The 21461-nt window shown below is 37.5% G+C and overlaps 2 protein-coding genes across 2 annotated transcripts; one reads left to right on the forward strand and one right to left on the reverse strand.

Moving 5' to 3' along the window:
- The first annotated feature begins 11650 nt into the window (after positions 1 to 11650).
- LOC107783424 (uncharacterized) lies at positions 11651 to 15585 on the forward strand. The gene is made up of 3 exons (XM_016604389.2): positions 11651 to 13109; positions 14424 to 14685; positions 14980 to 15585. Exons 1-3 carry the CDS (start codon positions 12004 to 12006, stop codon positions 15154 to 15156), a joined length of 1545 nt encoding a protein of 514 aa, XP_016459875.1. The 5' UTR covers positions 11651 to 12003; the 3' UTR covers positions 15157 to 15585.
- Positions 15586 to 16232: 647 nt separating this feature from the next.
- Positions 16233 to 19967, reverse strand: LOC107783422 (large ribosomal subunit protein eL43). Its single transcript, XM_016604388.2, has 5 exons — positions 19847 to 19967; positions 17045 to 17084; positions 16688 to 16776; positions 16512 to 16594; positions 16233 to 16428 (listed from the first exon to the last, which is right to left on the reverse strand). The coding sequence occupies exons 1-5, from the start codon at positions 19847 to 19849 to the stop codon at positions 16365 to 16367; spliced, it is 279 nt and encodes a 92-aa protein (XP_016459874.1). The 5' UTR covers positions 19850 to 19967; the 3' UTR covers positions 16233 to 16364.
- Positions 19968 to 21461: the final 1494 nt, after the last annotated feature.

A 21461-nucleotide genomic window follows, 5' to 3' on the forward strand; every position in this document is an offset into this window, starting at 1 on the left:
GTTGTTGACCAAGTATTGCTCCAATAGCTACACCGCTGGCATCACACATGAGTTCAAATGTAAGAGACCAATCGGGTGTGACAATAATAGGTGCCGTGGTGAGCCTTGCTTTCAATTCCTCAAAAACTTTGAGGCACTTCTCATCGAACTCAAACTTAGCATCCTTTTCAAGGAGCTTGCACATGGGACTTGCAATTTTTTAGAAGTCTTTGATAAATCGCCTATAAAACCCGGCATGCCCCAAAAAGCTCCGAACACCATTTATCGAAGTGGGAGGAGGAAGCTTAGAAATGATCTCGATCTTTGCCCGATCAACCTCTATGCCTCGCTTGGAAATATTTTGGCCAAGAACAATACTCTTGTCCACCATGAAGTGACATTTTTCCCAATTGAGTACAAGGTTTGTTTTCTCACATCTTTTGAGCACTTGCCTAAGGTTGGCAAGGCAATGCTCAAAGGAATCACCAACTATAGAGAAGTCATCCATGAATACCTCTAAGAAGTCCTCCACCATGTCCGAGAAGATTGACATCATACATCGTTGAAAAGTAGCTTGGGCCATTGCATAGCCCAAATGGCATCCGGCTAAAGGCAAAGGTCCCATACAGACATGTGAATGTCGTCTTCTCTTGGTCCTCTAAGGCAATGTTGATTTGGTTGTAGTCGTAATAACAATCCAATAAGCAATAAAATGAGCTTCCCGCTAGCCGATCAAGCATTTGATCAATAAAAGGCATAGGGAAATGGTCTTTGCAAGTAGCACTATTTATCTTCTGGTAGTCCATGCACACTCTCCACCCGGTCACCGTCCTCATTGGGATGAGTTTATTTTTGTCATTTTGAATCACAGTCATGCCTCATTTCTTTGGCACACATTGCACCGGACTCACCCAAGGACTATCGGCAATGGGGTAGACAACCCCGGCATCTAACCATTTTATGATTTTTTTTCTTCACCACCTCTTGCTGAAAGGATTTAACCTTCTTTGATGCTCTACACTAGGTTTGCTCTCTTACTCCAATTGTATCTTGTGCTCACAAATTCCAGCGGGAATCCCACAAATATCCGCTATAGTTAAACCAATGGCCTGTCTGTGCTCCCTCAAGGTATTCAATAAGTTTTCAACCTACACATAATTCAACAAAGAAGAAACAATTACAGGTAGAGTTTTATTAGAGACAAGAAATTTATACCTTAAGTGCGGCGGAAGTGACTTGAGCTCAAGTTGTGGCGGCTCAATAATTGAAGGCTTAGCGGGAGGAGTGACTCTATTCTCTAAGTCAAGAGAAATATTCTTTGGTGCATAAGTGTAGGACCCAAGCCCTTCCAATGCATTCACTGATTCCACGTATCCTTTCATGTCCTCACCATCAAAATTCACCAAAATAGCCGCCAATGCCTCACCAAGGCATTTCTCTTCCATCTTCACCTCGACTAGGTCCTCTAACTCATCAACAACATCAATGATTGAGATACTTTCATATGTATGTGGCAATTTCATACCCTTACTCGCTTGAAAGGTAACCTCTTCATTATTAACTCGGAATTTGATCTCATTTCGTTCCGAGTCCATGAGTGCCCCCCCGGTAGAAAGGAATGGTCTCCCTCAAGATGATAGGAATCTCTTTATCAACAGTACAATCGAGAATAACAAAGTCGGCAGGGAGGAGAAACTTCCCCACTTTCACAAGCACATCATCAACTATTCCCACCGGTCGCTTTATTGAACGGTCGGCCATTTGCAACCTCATACTTGTAGGCCTAGGCATACCTAATCCTGCTTACTTGTAAATAGCAAGGGGCATTAAGTTGATGCTAGCCCCATTATCACAAAGGGCTTGTACAAAATAGTGCAATCCAATAGTGCATGGAATGGTGAAGGCTCTCGGATCATCTTTCTTTTGGACGACGGTTGTTGCAATGATGGAACTAACCCGGTGAGTCACATTCACCACTTCATTCTTGGTGGTTTTCTTTTTAGTGATCAAATCCTTCAAGTACTTAGCAAAACTCGACATCTCTTGAAATGCTTCCACAAATGGAATGTTCACCGATAATTGCTTTAGGATGTCATAGAACTTCTCGAGTATGCTATCATCAACCTTTCTAGCAAGTCTTTAAGGGAAAGGAGGAGGAGGTCTAGGAATTGGTGCTAGAGTTTTTGGTGCCTCTATTACCTTTTCCTTCACCTCTTCATGGTTTACTTCTTGATTTCTCACCTTCTTCGGGAGTCTTTCAACTTCAACAACAATTGGCACCTCAACTTGTACCTCGACTTCTTGTTCAGAATCTTCCACTTCACTTGTTCATTCTCTCCTTGAAGTAGTTTCCCACTTCGAGTTGTGATTGCCATACAATGCGAAGTTAGACCACTCCCACTACCTTTTGGGTTTGCAATTGTATCACTTGGGAGCGTACCTTTTTGCTTCGGATTTTGATCTCTTGAAAGATCCCTCATTTGCATCTCCAACTTTTAAATAGATGTGGTGTGAGAACCCACAAGCTCTGTCATATTCTTCATTGAAGTGTCGGATCTCTCTTGATTTTGCAATACTCTTTCAAGCATGTTTTCCAACTTGGACTCACTTGAAGAACTTTCCTTCCAATGTGGAGAGTTAGAAAATTGCCCCTTTGGTGGAACATAGGTGTTTGAACTCCGATTTGAAAAGTTGTTGTTGTTGTTACTCCAATTTTCTTGATTTGAAATACCTTGGTTATTTTGCCACTGTTGGTTGCCTTGCCCTTGCGGGTTAGACCTCCATTGGTATTGTTGTCCCGAACCTTGGTAGGGTTGTCTTTGATATCCTCCTTGAGAATTGTTAACATATTTTTCTTCTTCGTATTCCTCATTTGACATGGGTTGCACATCTTCCACAATATTCACTTTTTTTGTTTGGCTTTCAGTGAACATTTTTTGTCAACACATTGACATTGGTGGCAAGCCCGGCAATTACTTGATCACATTCTTGGTTCTCCTTAATTATGTCGGTCAAGGAAGGAGTACCATATGCAATTCCACCTGTGATGTCTTCTGAGTGCCAAGCTTGGTTATGTTCTGCCATCTTGTCAACGATTTATGTGACCCTTGCAAATGTTTTATCCATAAAGGATCCATCCGCTGCAGTTTTGGCTATGGATTGATTCATAGGATCCAAGCCCATGTAAAACTTCTCCAACAAAATATTATACGGAAAGCCATGATTCGCCGACCTCACTAAATATAGCTTGAATCTATCCCATGCTTCATGTAGGTGCTTCCTCGGTAATTGATTGAAGAAGAAAATTTTATCCCGGAGCTCAGACTTCTTGCTTTGCGGAAACCATTTTGCTAGGAAAGCTCGGACAAGTTCGGGCCAAGTATGGATAGAATTAGGAGGTAGATTTTGGATCCACTGTCTTACGTCTCCAGTTAGAGATTACTTGAATAACCTCAACCTTAGGGCATCATCTGAGACATGATTCTGCTTGTGCATTGCACATACACCCAAAAGATTTCTAAGATGTTGTGTCGGATCATCATCGGTGGAATTTCGGAAGAATCCCTCTGCCTTTAGCATTAGGATTAGAATGTGTTCCACTTTGAAGGTGGCAACATCAATGCTTGGAGGGACAATGGCATTTGTATCCTCAATATACTCATCTATATCTACAAACACATTCTATTCTTCCGGCACGTCCATGTTTACCTAATGACACCAAGCAAAGCAAGGAAAATGTGATGGAATAGAAGAAGACGTAAAGTAAAGCACACACTAGTTAGTAATTTCAAAACCGTATTCCCCTGCAATGATGCCAAAATTTGATACGCTCAAATTACACCTATATAAATGGTGTAAGGCAGTCGGTGTCAAATATAATAACCCAACTAGGTTGGGGTCGAATCCCACAGGGAATAGGTGTGAAAAGATTATTTGAATAGTGTAAAACTTGACTTAAGCTGTAGTTCTACTCCGTTAGCTTAAAAAGAGTTTTGTAATTGTGAATTGTCAAGAACAACTATTTTGTTAAGAGAATTTGATTAATTTAATTAAGAAACCAAGGTTGTGTCCCCATAAATAGAATGTAATATTATTTGGATATATTTCTAATGGAAGGTCCTTTGATATGCAAATAGTTCCTAAATGACTGCCCAATATTTTCCAATAACTAGGTAGTATTTCCTCTTTTTGATTTTCCCAAATATAAAAGAATTACAATTAAGAGCAACTAATTTATGCCAAGTAGAATCATGTTATCCCTAAGCGATTCCATTAAACAAGGTTTAAAACCTTGAGTTCTTGCTATTCAATTCTACCAAACCCTAACCCACTTTTCCAAGTAAAGATAGAGTCAAATGGCACTAGTCAATGTTTGCAACCATCAACCATAAATGAAGCATAAAAAATGAATAGAAATCAACCAACCATTATATATTTATTCAATGGTAAACACACATTAACATTACACCCACTTAGGGTCCACAACCTAAGTATTTAAACTTAGCTACTCATACTAGAATACAAGAACAAAGTAATAAATAAAGTCATAAAGCTTACAAAGGGAATAAAGTCTTAGATTCTCTCTCAAAAGCTTCCAAAATAATGGTGTATTCAATGCTCTAAGTGTAGCCTCTTTTTCAAACAAGATGGTCCATAAAAACCCTAATCATTCTATTTATAATGGTCTAAAAATCGTGGTCAAAAAGTGACAAAAATAACCTTGCAGATCAAGTCTGCGACCGCATAATGGGTCGCAGAACGCTTTCGCGGTCCGCACATCTTCATTTTTTGCCGCAGAATTGATAACAAAGTTTTCCAGTTTTCCATCGCATTTTGGTTATGCGGTCCGCATATTGATTTTGCGACCGCATAACGCACCGCAAAATCATCTTCACTAGAACTTCGTTTGCTTTTGTGCGATCATTATGCGATCTGCATAAAAGTTGTGCGACCGAACAATGGATCGTAGACTTGACTCTCAGAAATTGTGATAATCTTCTTCATTTTGTGATGGGTCTACGGTCCGCACATCACTTTTGTTGTCATAGACCTGCCGCATTTCTGACTTTCCATGGGTTTTTGTCATCTTTTTCATGTTCTTGGCTCTTCAAGTCTGGTTTCTTGCAAAACACCAAAACTACATAAGAAATGACTTATAATGCTTTAAAAGATGAGCTAAAGTCTATATAATTAGTATCAAAAGTGCCGCATTTCTACGGCACATCAGTGGTATGCCTCAAAGGTTGGATATTCCGGAGTGGAAGTGGGAGCGTATCACTATGTATTTTATAGTTGGACTTCCATGGACTTTAAGGAGATTTAATGATGCGTGTAGGGCTGCTTATTGGGCGGTTAATTACTTTTAATGGTTATCGGCTTTTAAATGTATTAATCCGCTAGCCACCCGATAAGATATCGGGCGGATTGGTATTGGTTTAGCTCTTATCGGGCGGTTTATCGGCCTAATTCAATCTATATTGCGTGCATTAATTTTTTTCTGACCGCCTAGCATACAAATTCAGAATAGAAAATTACACATTGAGTCCAGACATACATGTCTGTTAACGCCTACATAAGAATGATGTAGTGTGTCATGTGTTGTAGAGTAAAAAAAAATTATGGCACAACACTGTTGTTCTTCTATTAAACATAAACAATAGACATTAGTTTAAAAAAATAAAAGCAAAGGTGAACCATAGACAACAGCTTAAACAATCTTGTTGTAGGGTGGGAGAATAAGCTAAGCTAAGCCAAGCTTGGGATCTATTGATGCATAGTACGTAAGGGTTCTGATTATTTAGGAATTAGGCGTTAGAACTTAGAGATAGAGTATTGGAAGAAGTGGAAGGGTTTTTTATATATATATATATATATATATATATATATATATATTCTTAACGGGTTAACGGATTATCCGTTAAGAAAATTGAATAATCCGCCCCCAAACCGATAAGCCGTTAATAAAAAAATTTCAATTTGTTCCCCGTCCGTTAAACCGTTAACCCGATACCAATAAGCCATTAAGCTTCGATTTCGGTTCGGTTTTGAACACCCCTAGATGCGTGGGTCATTGTAGACAGACTGACCAAGTCTGCACACTTTATTCTAGTCATGACTGCCTATTCTTCACTCGGATTTATCTTTGTGAGATTGTTCATCTTCATGGTGGGCCCATGTCTATTATCTCGGATCGAGGCAGGCAGTTTACATTGCATTTTTGGAGAGCAGTGCACTATGAGTTGGGCACACGGGTCGAGCTGAGTACAACATTTCATCCCCAGACGGACGGGTTGTCCGAACACACTATTCAGATATTGGAGGACATGTTACGAACATGTGTCATTGATTTCGGGGGATCATGGGATCAGTTCCTACCATTTTCATAGTTTGCCTACAACAAAAGCTATCAGTCGAGTATCCATATGGCTCTGTATGAGGCCTTATATGGGAGGCGATATCATTCTTCGGTTGGTTGGTTTGAGCCTGGGAGGCTAGGTTTTTGGACACTGATTTGGTTCATGATGCTTTGGAGGTGAAGTTGATTCAAGAGCGGCTTTGTATAGCGCATTCTAGGCAGAAAAGTTATGCTGACAGGAAGGCTCGTGATGTGGCATATATGGTAGGTGAGAAGGTACTACTCAAAGTTTCAACTATAAAGGGTGTAATGATGTTCGGGAAAAAGGGCAAGTTGAGCTCTCGGTATATTGTCCCTTTTGAGTGCTATAGAGGGTTGGAGAGGTGGCCTGCAGACTTTTCTTGCCACCTAGTTTATTGAGAGTTCACCTAGTGTTTCATGTTTTCATACTCCGAAAGTATTATGGTAATTCGTCTCATGTTTTGGACTTTAGCACAGTACAGCAGGACAAGGATTTGACTTATGATATAGAGTCGATGGCTATGTTGGACTGGCAGGTTCAAAAGTTAAGGTCAAAGAATATAACATCGGTGAAGGTTCATTGGAGAGTTCAACCGGTCGATGAGTCTACTTGGGAGACTGAGCAGGATATGCAGAGCAGATATCCTCACCATTTTAAGACCCTAGGTATAATTCTAAACTCGTTCGAGGATGAACGTTTGTTTAAGAGTGGGAGAATGTAACGACTCGGCCGGTCGTTTTGTATATTTGAGCCATTTTCCCCTTACTTGGTGCTTTACATATGTGTATTTGTGATTATGTGACTTGCGGGGTCGTTTGGTTTGGTTTCGGGGGAGTTTTTAGATTGAATTGGGACACTTAGTCTCATGGTTGGATGCTTAAGTTGTAAGAGTTGATCGGAGTTTGACTTTTATGTAGACGACCCCCGGAATGGTATTTTGATGGTTCCAATAGGTTTGTATGGTGATTTTGGACTTAGGCGTATGTCAGGATTTGGATTTGGAGGTCCATAGGTTGAATAGGTGCTCTTTGGCGAAAGTTGGAAAGTTGAAGGTTTGGAAGGTTCATAGGTTTGACCGGGAGTTGACTTTGATGACATCGAGTTTGGATTGTGTTTCCGGGAGTTGGGATACATCCGTTGTGTCATTTGAAAATTGTGTGCAAAATTTGAGGTCACTCCGAGTTGATTTGATGTGTTTCGGTATGAGGTTTGGAAGTTAAAAGTTCATTAGTTCGTTAGGCTTAAATTGAGGTGCGATTCATAGTTTTGATATTGTTTTATGTGATTTGAGGCCTCGAGTAGGTCCGTGTTATGTTTTGGGATTGGTTGGTATGATTGGACGAGGTCTCGGGGGCCTCGGGTGTGTTTCAGATCATTTGGATTGAGTTGGCTTGCTGAGATTTCTGAGTTCTGGTGTTTTCGTATATGCGGACGTTTGGCCGCAGATGCGGTGCTGCAGAAGCAGCCTGGGACGTGTAGGTGTGAGTTTGGCTTGGCAAGGGGGAGGTCCGCAGATGCGGCGTTTGTCCGCAGAAGCGGAGGCGCGGATGCGGCTTGGTGCCCGCAGAAGCGGCAGGTCGGCTTTTTAAGTGAACTCGTAGATACGAGATTTTGACGGCAAATATGGCACCACAGATGCGGTAATTTGGACCGCAAATGCGGAATCACTGGGCAGCCTATATGATTTCGAAGGTTTGGTCACTTTTCATTATTTAGAGTTGAGGAGCTCGGCTAGAGACGATTTTTGGGAGACTTTTCACTGCAAATTAAGAGGTGAGTGAAGTTTACTTAATTTTATGTTAGATATTTATTATCCATGGATTATTACACCTAGTTTATATGAATTAAAGATGGAATTTGGGTATTTTTTACTACGATTTTGGAGAGTGAAAATTGATGATTTGAGGTTGGATTTGGATGAAACATATATATTTGGACTCATATCGAAATGGGTGTTCGGGATTTGTGAGTATTGAAGGGTTTCGGGGTGGGGGCACGGGGTTGACTTTTTGGTTTGATATTAAATATTTAAAGCAAGATCTTAGCTTTATTGTTTGAGGTTGTTTCCTATGGCTTCTATTGATGATATTAAGTTATTTTGACTAGATTTGAGTCACTCGGAGGCCGATTCGCGTAAGAAGGACTTTTTGGAGTATTGTTTCATGCGTTTTGAGGTAAGTAATATATCTAAACTTGGATTGAGGGTAATTATCCATGTGAGCTATGATACTTGAGATGTGTTGGGGGTGAACACGTGCTAGGTGACGGGCGTGTGTGCGTACACCCTAGTATTTATTATCCGGGTAGACTTTAGGATACTATAAGACTTATTTGCTTTCATGCCTCGTTATATCGGTATTTTCTCTACTTGTATGATCATTTGAGTTATGATTAGTGTTAGATATTATGTCTAGGCTATGTACTTATTTGTTTGAGATATGATAGGGCTATTCTTGTTGTTTTGAGTTATTTGCTTTAATTGCAGTCCTATTCTCAGTCATAATTCTTCGTCTGCATGTTATGTCTCAATCTTTGTATATTATTTGTATGTCCTATCACATGATGTTGTTGTCTTCTATATGTGATACTGTTTGGGCTGAGTTCTGTAAGATGTGAGCCATTGAGACTTGAGCGGTTGATGATTGATGTGGGCCATGGAGCCGTATTGTGATTTATAGTGGATTGGTTTGCACGCCGCGACGGATTGATATTTGGATCGGGTTGCACGCCGCAATGGTTATATTGATTATTGATCAGCACTTGGGCAAGAATCTGCCCATCCGGAGTCTGATATTACAGTAAGCGCGGGCATAGGGTTATATATGTGTTTTATGAGAGGAATTTGTGCCAGGCACCCATACAGTGTTGAGTGTGGTTGTGTGTGTGATGGTGATAGGCATTTGTGCTAGGCACCGCGAGTGTGCTAAGTGAGAGTATACTTGATGGTTTCACTGTGATGTTATTGACTTGACATATATATTTGACATATAGGCATAGAGATATATTTTTCCTCATGCTAGATGGTAAATAAAATGTCTTATATGTTGTTGAAAGTTTGGAAAATCATAGTTTTCTTGATAAACTCATATTTTAGTAATTTTGGTAAAAGATTGGGTTTTGACTGTTATACTTGAAAAGCATATCTAATTTCATGTATTTGTGGATGAGGTGAACATGATATCTTTTGAGTTATTTACTTTTACTTTCATCATTATATCATGTGTTGTTATTGATTATTTGTATTGGGCACTGACTTCTTTCCGCCACTGCTTTCAGTCCGAGGTTAGGTTTGTTACTTATAGAGCACATGCGGTCGGTTGTACTTATACTACACTTTGCACTTTATGTGCAAATTCAGGTACTTCTAAACGTGGTGATTGCTAGAGTTCGCATCGGTACCAGCTTGTGGAGACTACAAGGTAACTGTTATGTCATTCGCAGACCTTGAAGTTCTCTTTTGTTTGTCTTTGTTATCGATGTTCTACCATTCAAACAGTTTTGTATTGAGGATTGACTCTGTATTTTGAGATTATGTAGTGATCATGTATTTGTTGACAACAGATCAGTGGATGGTTGTAGTTGCTTATTGATGCTATCTTTAGATATTTTATAACATTACCGTTGTTGGGATTATTAAGTTCTATTATTTGAGTTCTATTATTATTGTGAAATTATTGGCTTGCCTAACAAGCAGTGTTAGGTGTTGTCACGGCTCCGGTGAGAGTTTGAGCCGTGACAATGTTGTTAGCGATGCATTGATACATGCATGGGATTTGCATAGTCGTGATAGAGCGCATCAGTTCATATGCTCTGTCTATGCATATTGTTATATGTTTTGAGGTCAGTCAGTATGCTTACTGGATACACGTTGATTTTCGTATTCATACTACACGCCTGCATATTTTTGTACAGATTTTGTTCCTGATACTAGCAGGACATAATTCGTGATGAGCTGCCATACTTGAACGCAGTTGTATTATTCCGTCTTAGTGGATGACTTATATTACCAGTGTCAGGGATATGTATTACTAGTATTTTCGCACTTATTCTATGTTTAGCCTAATGTATTGACTTATTTTATGATTTTTTTGTGAGGCTTGGTTATGAATTATCTTGCTCTTGTGTACTTTTGTGTTGAATCACCTAACCGACGATGTTAGATATCATCATTAGGGATTTGGGCTTAACAGAGTGATGTGTTAATTAGAGCCTCGAATTCGATCCACGGGAATGGAGAGTGTTTTCTCATTTAAAGACTATTTATACGATGCAAACCAAATTACTTAGGCCAATAAATTTCTGAGTGAAAAAAGAAAAGAAAAATTGTAATGACACTTTGAGCAATAAGAATGAGCCATCATGATTCATGGACAAAACAAGGAGTGTACATTTAATTGTACTAGTAGTATTAGTTTCTAAGACTTTGAGGGTGTTTGGCTAAGTTTATAAGCTGGTCAAATTAGCTTATAAGCATTTTTCGGCTTATCTACGCGTTTGGTAAAGTTAAAAGTACTTATAAGTCAAAAATAAGCCAAAAGCCATAAGCTAGTCACCCCCAACTTATGAATTTTTTAGCTTACAAGCACTTTAAGTTTGACCAAAATTTTTACTATTTTATCCTTAAAATATTCATTTTTAGAACAAAACTCTTACATCGATAATCATTGTCTCAAGTATTTTTTTCAACCTAACAACCCCCCCCCCCCCCCCGGCCTCTTCAAGTCTTCAATTCTCATTGACTATTTAAGATAAGCGAATCCTCTATTCCTTTGCATATTTGTATCAATGTAATTGTGTATTAATCTTTGAACTGTATGTAATAAATGAGGACATATTAATTTTTTGGTGTATTGCTTTCTAAGTGTTGTGGTAATGAACACAATGTTTGTTTCTCTTCAAATATTTTGTCCTATTTAGGTTTATTTTTTACTGAGAAACTGTTGTCAATTTATTAATTATTATAACTTATGATTATATGCGCATCATAAAATAAATTATATTTATCATAAAAATTATGTTATCTAAGCACATTTGTATTTAAAATTAAATGACAAATATAATATTTTGTATTTGAATCGATCTAGAATCTAAAATTTTGAAGAAATTACGTTCTTATAAGAGTAAACAATTCTTAGGTTATTTAAGTCATTTTAACAGAAAAGAGCTTATCATCACTTTTTTTATCAAATACTGCAACAACTTATTATCAATTTCAGCACGTGTATAAATAAGTTAATCCAAACGGGCTCTTTTACTTCTTGATAAGTTGTTGTCACAAGAACCCGTCCGCCTCTGGTTTTAAACTGATTTTTCTCCACACGCAGAATTCAGAAATCTCCTTCACCCCACCTCCCGCTCTACCCCACCCCAGTACCCCTCACCTTTTTTAACTCAAAAAACTTCTCCTCCCATTACTATTTTCACTTCCAACATATATATCTATAAACACAATTCTATATCTTTTTGTATAGAAGAATATTACCTTCAGCCTTTAGGGAAGAAATTTTTTTTCAAGAAAGAACCAACCCAATTTTGGAAACATAATTTCAAACGAGAAAAAGGAAGAATTTTTGGTGAATTTGGAGAGTAAAGTTTGTAGATAAGAAAGATTCTTCTCCCTTTTTTTGGTTGGTGTTATTTATAGGTAATGCATCAGAAGAAATCTGAAGTGCAAATTGGAAAAGAAAGCATTTGCTGCATCTCTTCCGATTTCAATCGTACAGCGCCCCTTGTTTCTTCTTCATCTTCTCTTCATCAGAAACACCCTTCAAATTCCCATAATTTCAACTCTGGTCCCCAACCTTTGATTTTCGCATCTTCTGTGTCACCTTCTTCTTCACCTGGATATCAGGATCATACTGCTATTCAAGTTTTCATTGATAATGATAATAATGACGCAATTTCCCCTACCCCCACCACCACCCCTACCACCAAAACCACCCCACATAAAAGACCCCTTTTGGGAGTTTCATCAAACAACCCTTCAAAATCTCTCATAAAGACTCCAACTTTATCCAATTCTCTTCACAAATATCAATTTTCCTCTGTAAAGGGTCAACACCCATGTAGAAACTTGAGCAATTTCCATTTCTACCCCTGCCATATTCGGCTCATACTCATTTTTTCTCTTCTGTTCTTCTGTTTCTTGGTTTCACGTCCAAAAAATTCTTTCTTTTTGGATTTTCTTTCTGCTTTTGCTTTTTCAGCAGCCCTTTTGTTTACACTGAATTTAGCACTTCCAAGATTCCCCTCAATTCGTTTATTCTTGGCTAAGTCTTTGCCTCCAATTAAGATTTTTTCATCAAAACAAGTGTCCAAGAATGCTTTACCAGTGTTTTGGTCAATAGGGTCAAGGCCAAGAATTGATAAAAAGGTAAATACTTCAGGTTGTTATGTGCAGGCATACAGTAATGGTGATGTGTTTGAGGGGGAGTTTCATAAAGGGAAGTGTAGTGGAAGTGGGGTTTATTACTATTACATGAGTGGGAGATATGAAGGGGATTGGGTTGATGGGAAGTATGATGGTTATGGGGTTGAAACATGGGCAAGGGGGAGCAGATATAGGGGACAATATAGGCAAGGACTTAGGCATGGATTTGGGGTTTATAGGTTTTATACAGGTGATGTATATGCTGGGGAATGGTCTAATGGACAAAGTCATGGGTGTGGAGTTCATACTTGTGAGGATGGGAGCAGGTATGTTGGTGAATTTAAGTGGGGAGTTAAGCATGGCCTTGGACATTACCACTTCAGGTAATTTGTAGTCATTGATGTTTTTCGGTTTCGTATTTTCGTGTGTTAATTTTGCCTTGGTTGAATTTGGTGGCATCTTTTCATCAGCAAATTGAAGTAATCCTGTTAAATCTTATTGGGTATGAGATGTTTCACAATGTCCATATGTGTTAGTATATGCATAGTTATTGCTGTAAATTTGATTTTAGTTATTGCTGTTTTGTGGATCATATCTTATGTAAAGCAGATCATGTGAGCTTGAAATTCTTATTAATTATTATCATGATTAGAGGATGACGATGATATTCGTTATGCTTGTTGCTTTAGGTATCAATGGAGTGAAGGGTAACTTTTTTTTACTGGATGTCACTGTATAAATTTCTATTTGCATGGTTGTTCTTTTCTGAACTTAGGTGGTTTGTTAAAAGAAGCAGGAGAATAGTTAAATGATCATTTTGGTGTAACTGAAAGGGAACAACCTTTATATGTTTACTTCTGAGTAGATAAATAGAACAGTTCTTTTCCCTTTGGAGAAACTAATTGCTGATGGATCATCTCATAGTACCGCATGTATGGTTCTAGAAGATGCATAATCAACTAAGTATAAGTCAAAGACAGAAAGAGCGCGACCATTTCAAGGAATAGCAATTGTTTGGCGTTTCTGTTTTTTATAAAAAGATTTCGTGAAGTTCCTTTCTGAATTTGTTTGCCCCAGCAACTTCATTTATTTATGTAATTTCAATTGCTAAATTAATTATCAGTCCTAGGAGGTATATTGTGCGACTTAAGGAAAAGCGACACTGGTAAATTCCACTTTTTGTAGGGTGTGTGTGAAGGCACATTTCCAGATTTCTTATAGCACCATGAAAAGGAAATACCTATAGTACATTGGGATACTTACACCATAGAAACGTCCGCGTCCACATTTCTTGACAATTAATTCCATTCTGTGAGTCTAAGAGATCCATGTTTTAAGTGGTATATTTGGATCAAGCTGAAAGGTTGAAGTGGTCAGTTGAAACATCATAATTATTTCGAAGAGCTTCTTTCTCATTTTAGTGATTGTAAGTGCTTTAAAATTGTCATTGACTGTGGCTGTATGCCTATATCTTACGCTTGAAACTTTTGAGTAAGATATATTTATTACCAATAAAGCTGAAAAAACGAATAATTGAGACTCATGCGTAGTTTTTATCTGAAGAACCCTTCAGTTTGCGGTAGAGTGTGATCTGTTAACTGGTAGAGTGATGAAATGACATTTAAACTAAATGTAGAGTAATATGTTTTTTTTTGTTTTTTTCCTGCCATTGACTTGATTTTATCTTTTCAATAAAGGAATGGAGATACTTATGCTGGAGAATATTTTACTGATAAGATGCATGGTTTTGGAGTATATTGTTTTGCAAATGGGCATCGGTATGAAGGAGCCTGGCATGAGGGAAGGAGGCAAGGGCTTGGGATGTATACTTTTAGGAATGGGGAAACCCAGTCTGGTCATTGGCAAAATGGGGTCCTCGACATTCCAAGCACACATAATACCTCCTATTCTGTATCTCCTGTTGCTGTTTACCACTCCAAAGTACTAAATGCTGTACAGGTAAATTAGATATGGAAAAAGGGTAGCATTAGTTTTCTTGGCTGCTCAGATCTTCTTTGCCAGCCCATAATTCACTTACAGTGTTATCTATAGGACAGTCAAGTTGACTTTTAAAGGATTATATACTGACGTAATTAGTAATTCAAGTTTTTCCCAAGAATATAAACTGAGAGATGGACTACTTGTCCTAGTCATTTTATTCTTTAATCCGACACTCTAAAAGATTAGGTTCAGTAAAGGAAAATGCAGGTTTAATTTGACCAAACGCTGGTTGCTTTTCCATGTTATAATCAGGAGGCACGACGAGCAGCAAAGAGGGCCTACGATGTGACTAAGGTTGATGAGAGAGTGAACAGGGCAGTTGCAGCAGCCAACAGAGCAGCCAATGCAGCTAGAGTAGCTGCGGTGAAAGCTGTGCAAAAGCAAATGCATCATCGGAGGAACAGTGATGACCTTCCAATGTTCAACTGAATGTTATCAGTTTAAGCATGAAGTGGTCATCCATTTTCATTTTCACAGACAGCTGCTAGGGAATTCGTCCTTAAAATACCCTCTTAATTTGTTCATGATGACTCTCTTGTTATTACCTCCAGTGCCACAAGGGGAAGCTGGTCGTATAGTCCGCTAGAGTTTCGCCTTGTCTAAAGTTGGGCAAATCTTCAAGCTGCTGCATCATGGTCTTGTTAATGGTTTAAATGGATGATGCTGTCCGCTAGCTACCTTTTTCCTTCAGCTGTTTTGTATATTTAGCTAGTAGTAAAATCTGAGTGCTGGTGTCCAGATATAATCTCAATCCAACTGGCATTTTGTGTATTAGTGACTTGAGAATTTGTGGAAGTGTCAATGAAACGGAAAAAGAAAAGAATATAGAAAACCTAGTCTTTGTGTCTGTGGCCAAAATCATGGAGCTGTTTAATCATCCTTACTAATATTTGGATGACTATTCTCTGGGGGTGCGGTTGAGGATTTAAACATACTACATTACCTTTTGTTTTCTTACACATTATTTGGCAGTTTCGAGTAGGTAGTATGTAATAACTACTTTCAAGTTTTGAATTATCATGGAGGTAATGAGATTTTTGTCAGAAGTAGACTATAGGAAAATGTTAAGCATGTAAATGCCAAATCCCTTTAGAATGCGTCACTAGGGTCTAAGGTTTGTTTACTTATATACCCAGCATCTCTTCCGTGCTTTGTCGATGTGGGATTCGCCTAGGGTGTCACATACACTCCCTTTAGGAACTCAGGGTCCTCTCTGAGGTTTGCCCCATCCCAGTTCAAGGTTGCACGCGAAGTGGCTCTGATACCATATGTAACAAACCAACCTGTCCACTTTGGACAGATTGCTCAAGCGAGAAAATAAGGAATGATATGACAGTTCATGGAGTACATTATCTTCTTGAAGGCCATCAGAATTCAAATTAAATAAACAAGAATAATTCACCTTCCACCTTCCAGAAAGGAATCAGGAATGAACATTTGATGAGTCTAAGAATAGTTTTCAGATGTTAACAAAAAACCAAATATTTCAGAACACCAACACATTCTTTTAGATAATAAAAACATCAGGACAAAATGCATCACTACTGGCAAGATGAAACATTTAATACAAGCTCACATGTCGCATTAAACAGTAAAAGTATCTCCAAATTAAATACCAGAAGAACAAAACTGGGCCTCTAACTCTCTGTCTGCTCCCTAAGCCTTCGAATGGTGCTCCTAACAGTCACAGCGCTCGCAGTGCTGCAAAAGAAGCGAAGTCATTAGTACCTAAAAGCTTGCTTAACACAAGAAACATAGAAGCAATCAGTTCAGATAAAGATTACTTCAATGTGTAGGCACCCCCTGCTTTGACTTTGCCACAATCTTTGCAACCCCAAATACCAACAGCCTTCCTCTTCACAGCGTACTACAATGCCAGAATCTAATTAACATTATTATCAATGCAACTATGAATACACGGTCTAGAAAACTATCAAATAATATATAAGCAAAGCTGTACCTTTCCACAGAACTCACAGAAATACTTGCTGTGCTGACTGACCTCCATCTTCTTAATCTGCTTCCTCAAACTAGCACCATAACGGGTACCTGAAAAAACACAAACATTATACAAAGCTATGAATTAGATGTAGAATGACTAATCTACATGCAGATATGGAAACTATGTTTTTACAGCAAACTCTTAGGGAATTCAGTTTGTGGTCTCCAATGCATGGTTATGGACAAATCTATATGCAATTTGGTGAAAATCCATGTTTATCGGCTCTGAGCTTCAACTCGGAAATTTCATACAATTCTCTTAAACATATTTAACTTTCCATAATGACACAAGTACAATAGCATTTTAGAGACATACCATACTTCCCGACAATACCGGCCTTCTTGGTTCTCTTGGTCTACATATATCAGGAAAATGTTATTTAACAAGTGTATCAAACTAAAACGAGAAGGAAAGAATACAATGCAGAAATCAGAGCAGCGTCTCCAAAACAATGTATTGAAACACTACATGCTAAGACATTAAATTTACTGGAAAAACAGTAGCAACCCGTGATACCGACGGTTTGAGTCTTTGACAAATCTTTCCAACTCAGTAAACTGTTCCACCCACGCAACAACAAAATACAGAGCCATGCCCATAATTTATAAGCCTCTCCTTCCCCATAACCTTTTTCAAACACAAGCAATCCAAGGTATAACAGCTAATGTCGTGGTAAACTGTACACAATCTTTTTCCAACAATCCTGATTACATGTTGGAACCAATCACCATAAAGGAATTTAAACATTGAAGACATGCTTGAGCCTCCACTAAATGATTTCGAGTCCCCACACATATTAAATAGATAACAGGTGGACTAGCGTGAGGACCAACTATGTACAAAAATTGAAACGATACAAGATGCATCACAAGCTGGATCCTAGCTATATTTCCCTCAAGAAAAAACCCCAGTTAGCATCTCAAACAAAGTTAACTTGGTAGAAACTTAGGCTCTCCCGGTGTTTATACCAAACCAATAGATACATGATATGTGTTTGCATATAGACTTCTTTTACTTAACCATTGTTAATTAACGCATATTATCACTTCGTGGTAAGTTGATAAGGTTCGATGTACACCGAGTACGAGTAAGTTTTACCATCTAATTTCCATATCTCGTAGCAGTTTCCATACGATCAACCACATTTCTAATTGACTTCTTTATTAGTCAATCAAATCAATGTCAATCAACTACGTCTCAACCCCAAACTAATAATGTACTCCCTCTATTATAATTTAAATGACATAGTTTGAATCGGCACTATTTCCCCGTGGAGATAGGGTTGCATCAAGGATCAGCTCTTAGCCCATTTTTATTTGCCCTGGCGATGGATATGTTGACGCGACACATTCAAGAAGAGGTGTCATGGTGTATGTTATTTGCAGATGACATAGTGCTGATTGATGAGACGCATTGTGAGGTTAATGCTAGGCTAGAGGTGTGGAGACAGACCCTGAAGTCTAAAGGTTTCAAGTTGAGCATGACGAAGACAGAGTACTTGGAATGTAAGTTTAGTATTGGGGCTCATGAAGCAGAAGTGGATGTGAAGCTAGATACACAAGTCATCCCCAGGAGAAATAATTTCAAATATCTTGGGTCTGTGATACAGGGTAACGGGGAGATCGACGAGGATGTCGCACACCGAATTGGAGCGGGATGAATGAAATGGAGGCTCGCTTCTGATGTTTTGTGTGAGAAGAATGTGCCACCTAGACTTAAGCAAGTTCTATAAAGTGGTAGATAGAGCGGCCATGTCGTATGGAACCAAGTGTTGGTCAGTCAAGAAATCTCATGTTCAGAAGTTGAAAGTAGCGAAAATGAGAATGTTGAGATGGATGTGTGGACATACCAGGAGAGATAAGATTAGGAATGAGTATATTAGAGACAAGGTGGGCGTGGCTCCTATAGAAGATAAGTTGCGGGAATCGAGGCTGAGATGGTTCGAGCATGTGAAGAGGAGAGACCCCGATGCCCCAGTTAGAAGGTGTGAGAGGTTGACCATGGCGGGTCAGAGGAGGGGTAAAGTGAGGCCTAAGAAGTCCTGGGGTGAGGTGATTAGGCAGAACATGGCACTACTTCAGCTTACCGAGGACATAACCCTCGATAGAAGGGTGTGGAGGTCGAGAATTAGGGTTGTGGGTTGACATGCAGTCTAGAGTTTCGTCTAGGCATCCCAGTAGTATTAGTCCTAGTCTTGTATTTTTCTATGTATAGCCCCTTGCTATTTCATATTGTGTCATCATTTCCAGCAAGACTGAATCTATTTTTATAGTGTCGTATTCTTAGATATCTGTTGTTCCACGTATCTTCATTTGTTCTCATGTCTACTTACCTGGTTGTTGCTACTATCTGTTTATTGCTTCATTTTCACTTCTTTTGAACCGGGGTCTTTCGGAAACAACCTCTCTACCTTCAGTAGGTAGGGTAAGGTCTGCGTACACTCCACCCTCCCCAAACCTCACTTGTGGGATTTCACCGGCCTTGTTGTTGTTGTTATTGTTTGAATCGGCACGGAATTTAAAAAGGAAATGAATACTTTTGAAACTTGTGTTTTAAAACATATCATGACATTTGTGTCGCTATAAAACTTTTAAAAGTTATGGTCTAAACATGTCATAATATTTGTGTGATTATTAAAGCATCACATTAAAATGAGAAGTGTAAAAGTTAATTGTTTCAAAGCTTAAAAGTGTTTATCTTTTCTAAACGAGCTAAAAGAAAAGGTGTGTCAGATAAACTGGAAGAGAAGAAGTCTTTCCACAAGCAGTCAATCAATTACGCATCGATCCCAAACTAATAAGGCATTACTTCAAAGATTCATCACAATTTGACTAGCTTTGATACTGATCGTATCGCGACACTGAAGTATCATTTAAAATGATACGCCCATTGCACCTTCGACGATTTGTCATTTATTTATACTCGTAGAAATGAACCAGTTCAAACTTCGAAGTTCTGAAATTATTGGTAAAATATGAGTGGTTCACAAAATCATAACAGTAAAGCGAACGAATTTGGATGTTTCGTGATTAATAAAGATTTTGACGAGTATTTCTAAAAAATCTATAGAAATTAATAAGTCTGAATTTGCTTGTAGAAGTGTAAAAGAGAGATTACCATTTTGACGAGTTACAGTAGTACCCTGAGAGAGACGCAGAAGCGGAACCAAACCCTAGAATCCGAGACGAAAGGATCTGTTAAATTCGAGTGTGATTTGCCCTAAAGCCCAGTGTCATATTCAGGCCCATTTACCAATTATTCCTTATTGGCCAGTTTGTTGGATAAAATTGGATGAATGACACAATTACCCACAAAAATAAAATTATTTTTCCTTCACTATCTATTTATTTTTTTATCCATTAAACTAATTACTTTTTCTACCCATGATAGCTTTTGTGGGTAATTTCCTCTTTTTTCTCCTTTTTTTTTTCTACTTCTTTTCTTTTTTCTTTCTTTTCTCTTTTTCTTTTTTCTCGTTTTCTTCTTATTTTTTTATTTTTCTCCTTTTCTGTTTATTTATTTTTTGGCCCAGATCATATTATTATTATTATTATCATAATTTAATTTCTCACTCAATTTTAGCTCCTTTTCATTTATTTATTTTTATTTTTATTTTTTTAATTTCTTGTTCTCTTTTCTAATTTCATTTAACTCCTTTTTTCTTTTATTTTTCTCTTTCTTCATAATCTTATTTTATATTTTTGCTATTTTTATTATTCTTCTTTATTTATACAATAAGAAAAGATAACTGATATAGTAAATATTTATTCACCTTTTTTAATATAACTGGTATAATATATTTTTTTTATATTCAATTATTATAACAACTTATACATTATAACTGGTTTCTCTTCTCTTTTTTGCTTTCATTTTATTTTTCTTTTTTAATTTTATTTATTATTATTTCAAATTATTTTTTATTTTCTTTTTTCATAATCTAATTCTGCACACATTTTTGGCTCCTTTATTTTTTTTATTTATATTTTTATATATTAATTATTAGGGAATAACTTACTTTAGCATATAGTATATCAAAAATAATATATTAGTAGCAGTTTAAGTATATTATTGCAGTATACTATAGCATTTAGATGATATATATCATATACGAACGGGGTATATAATATCGAGAACCCTGTTAGAAAATTAAAAAATGACCCATTAAACATTTGTTTTTGAAAAATTAAAATATTATCAAATTTAACTATATTGTTACATTATACCATATACTGTAATAGTATACTGTTTTAATAAATTATACACTATTGAATTAAATATTATATACCAAAATGGTATATAGTATGTTATTTTGGTATATAGTACAAATTGGTCTTGGTATATACAATATTATTTTGGTATATAATACAAATTGGTCTTCTTGGCTAATTCAACTCAATTTCAACCTAAATTTCAAAAAATATACTCCAGAATTTTTACCAAATTGACTCAAACTTTAGCCACAACCTCCAATCAAATATTTCAAACTAAATATTTTGGTTTATGAGAAAAGTTGAAAAAATATGAGAACTCCATTGAAAAGTTGAAAAAGAACTCAATAAAAATTTTAAAAAAACTCTAAAAAGACCAAATTTTAATAGTTATTACATTATATATTATACTGTAATAAGGTTGGCATGTGGGCCGGTCCAAACGGTCCCGGTCCCGATCCCGAACTGGTCCCAAATTAAACGGGCCAAACGGTCCCGGGCCAAATGATCTTTTTGTAGGAACC

Source organism: Nicotiana tabacum, chromosome 23 (genome assembly GCF_000715075.1).
Source record: "Nicotiana tabacum cultivar K326 chromosome 23, ASM71507v2, whole genome shotgun sequence".
Classification (NCBI taxonomy): domain Eukaryota; kingdom Viridiplantae; phylum Streptophyta; class Magnoliopsida; order Solanales; family Solanaceae; genus Nicotiana; species Nicotiana tabacum.

Excerpts from the sequence above, each read along its gene's own strand:
- LOC107783424 (XM_016604389.2), top strand. The coding sequence starts at position 12,004 with ATGCATCAGAAGAAATCTGAAGTGCAAATTGGAAAAGAAAGCATTTGC. Across the intron at positions 13,110-14,423 it reads CTTGGACATTACCACTTCAG|GAATGGAGATACTTATGCTG; the intron begins GTAATTTGTAGT and ends TTTTCAATAAAG. Across the intron at positions 14,686-14,979 it reads AAGTACTAAATGCTGTACAG|GAGGCACGACGAGCAGCAAA; the intron begins GTAAATTAGATA and ends TGTTATAATCAG.
- LOC107783422 (XM_016604388.2), bottom strand. Across the intron at positions 16,595-16,687 it reads TCTGTGAGTTCTGTGGAAAG|TACGCTGTGAAGAGGAAGGC; the intron begins GTACAGCTTTGC and ends CTGGCATTGTAG. Across the intron at positions 16,429-16,511 it reads GGGGGTGCCTACACATTGAA|CACTGCGAGCGCTGTGACTG; the intron begins GTAATCTTTATC and ends CTTCTTTTGCAG.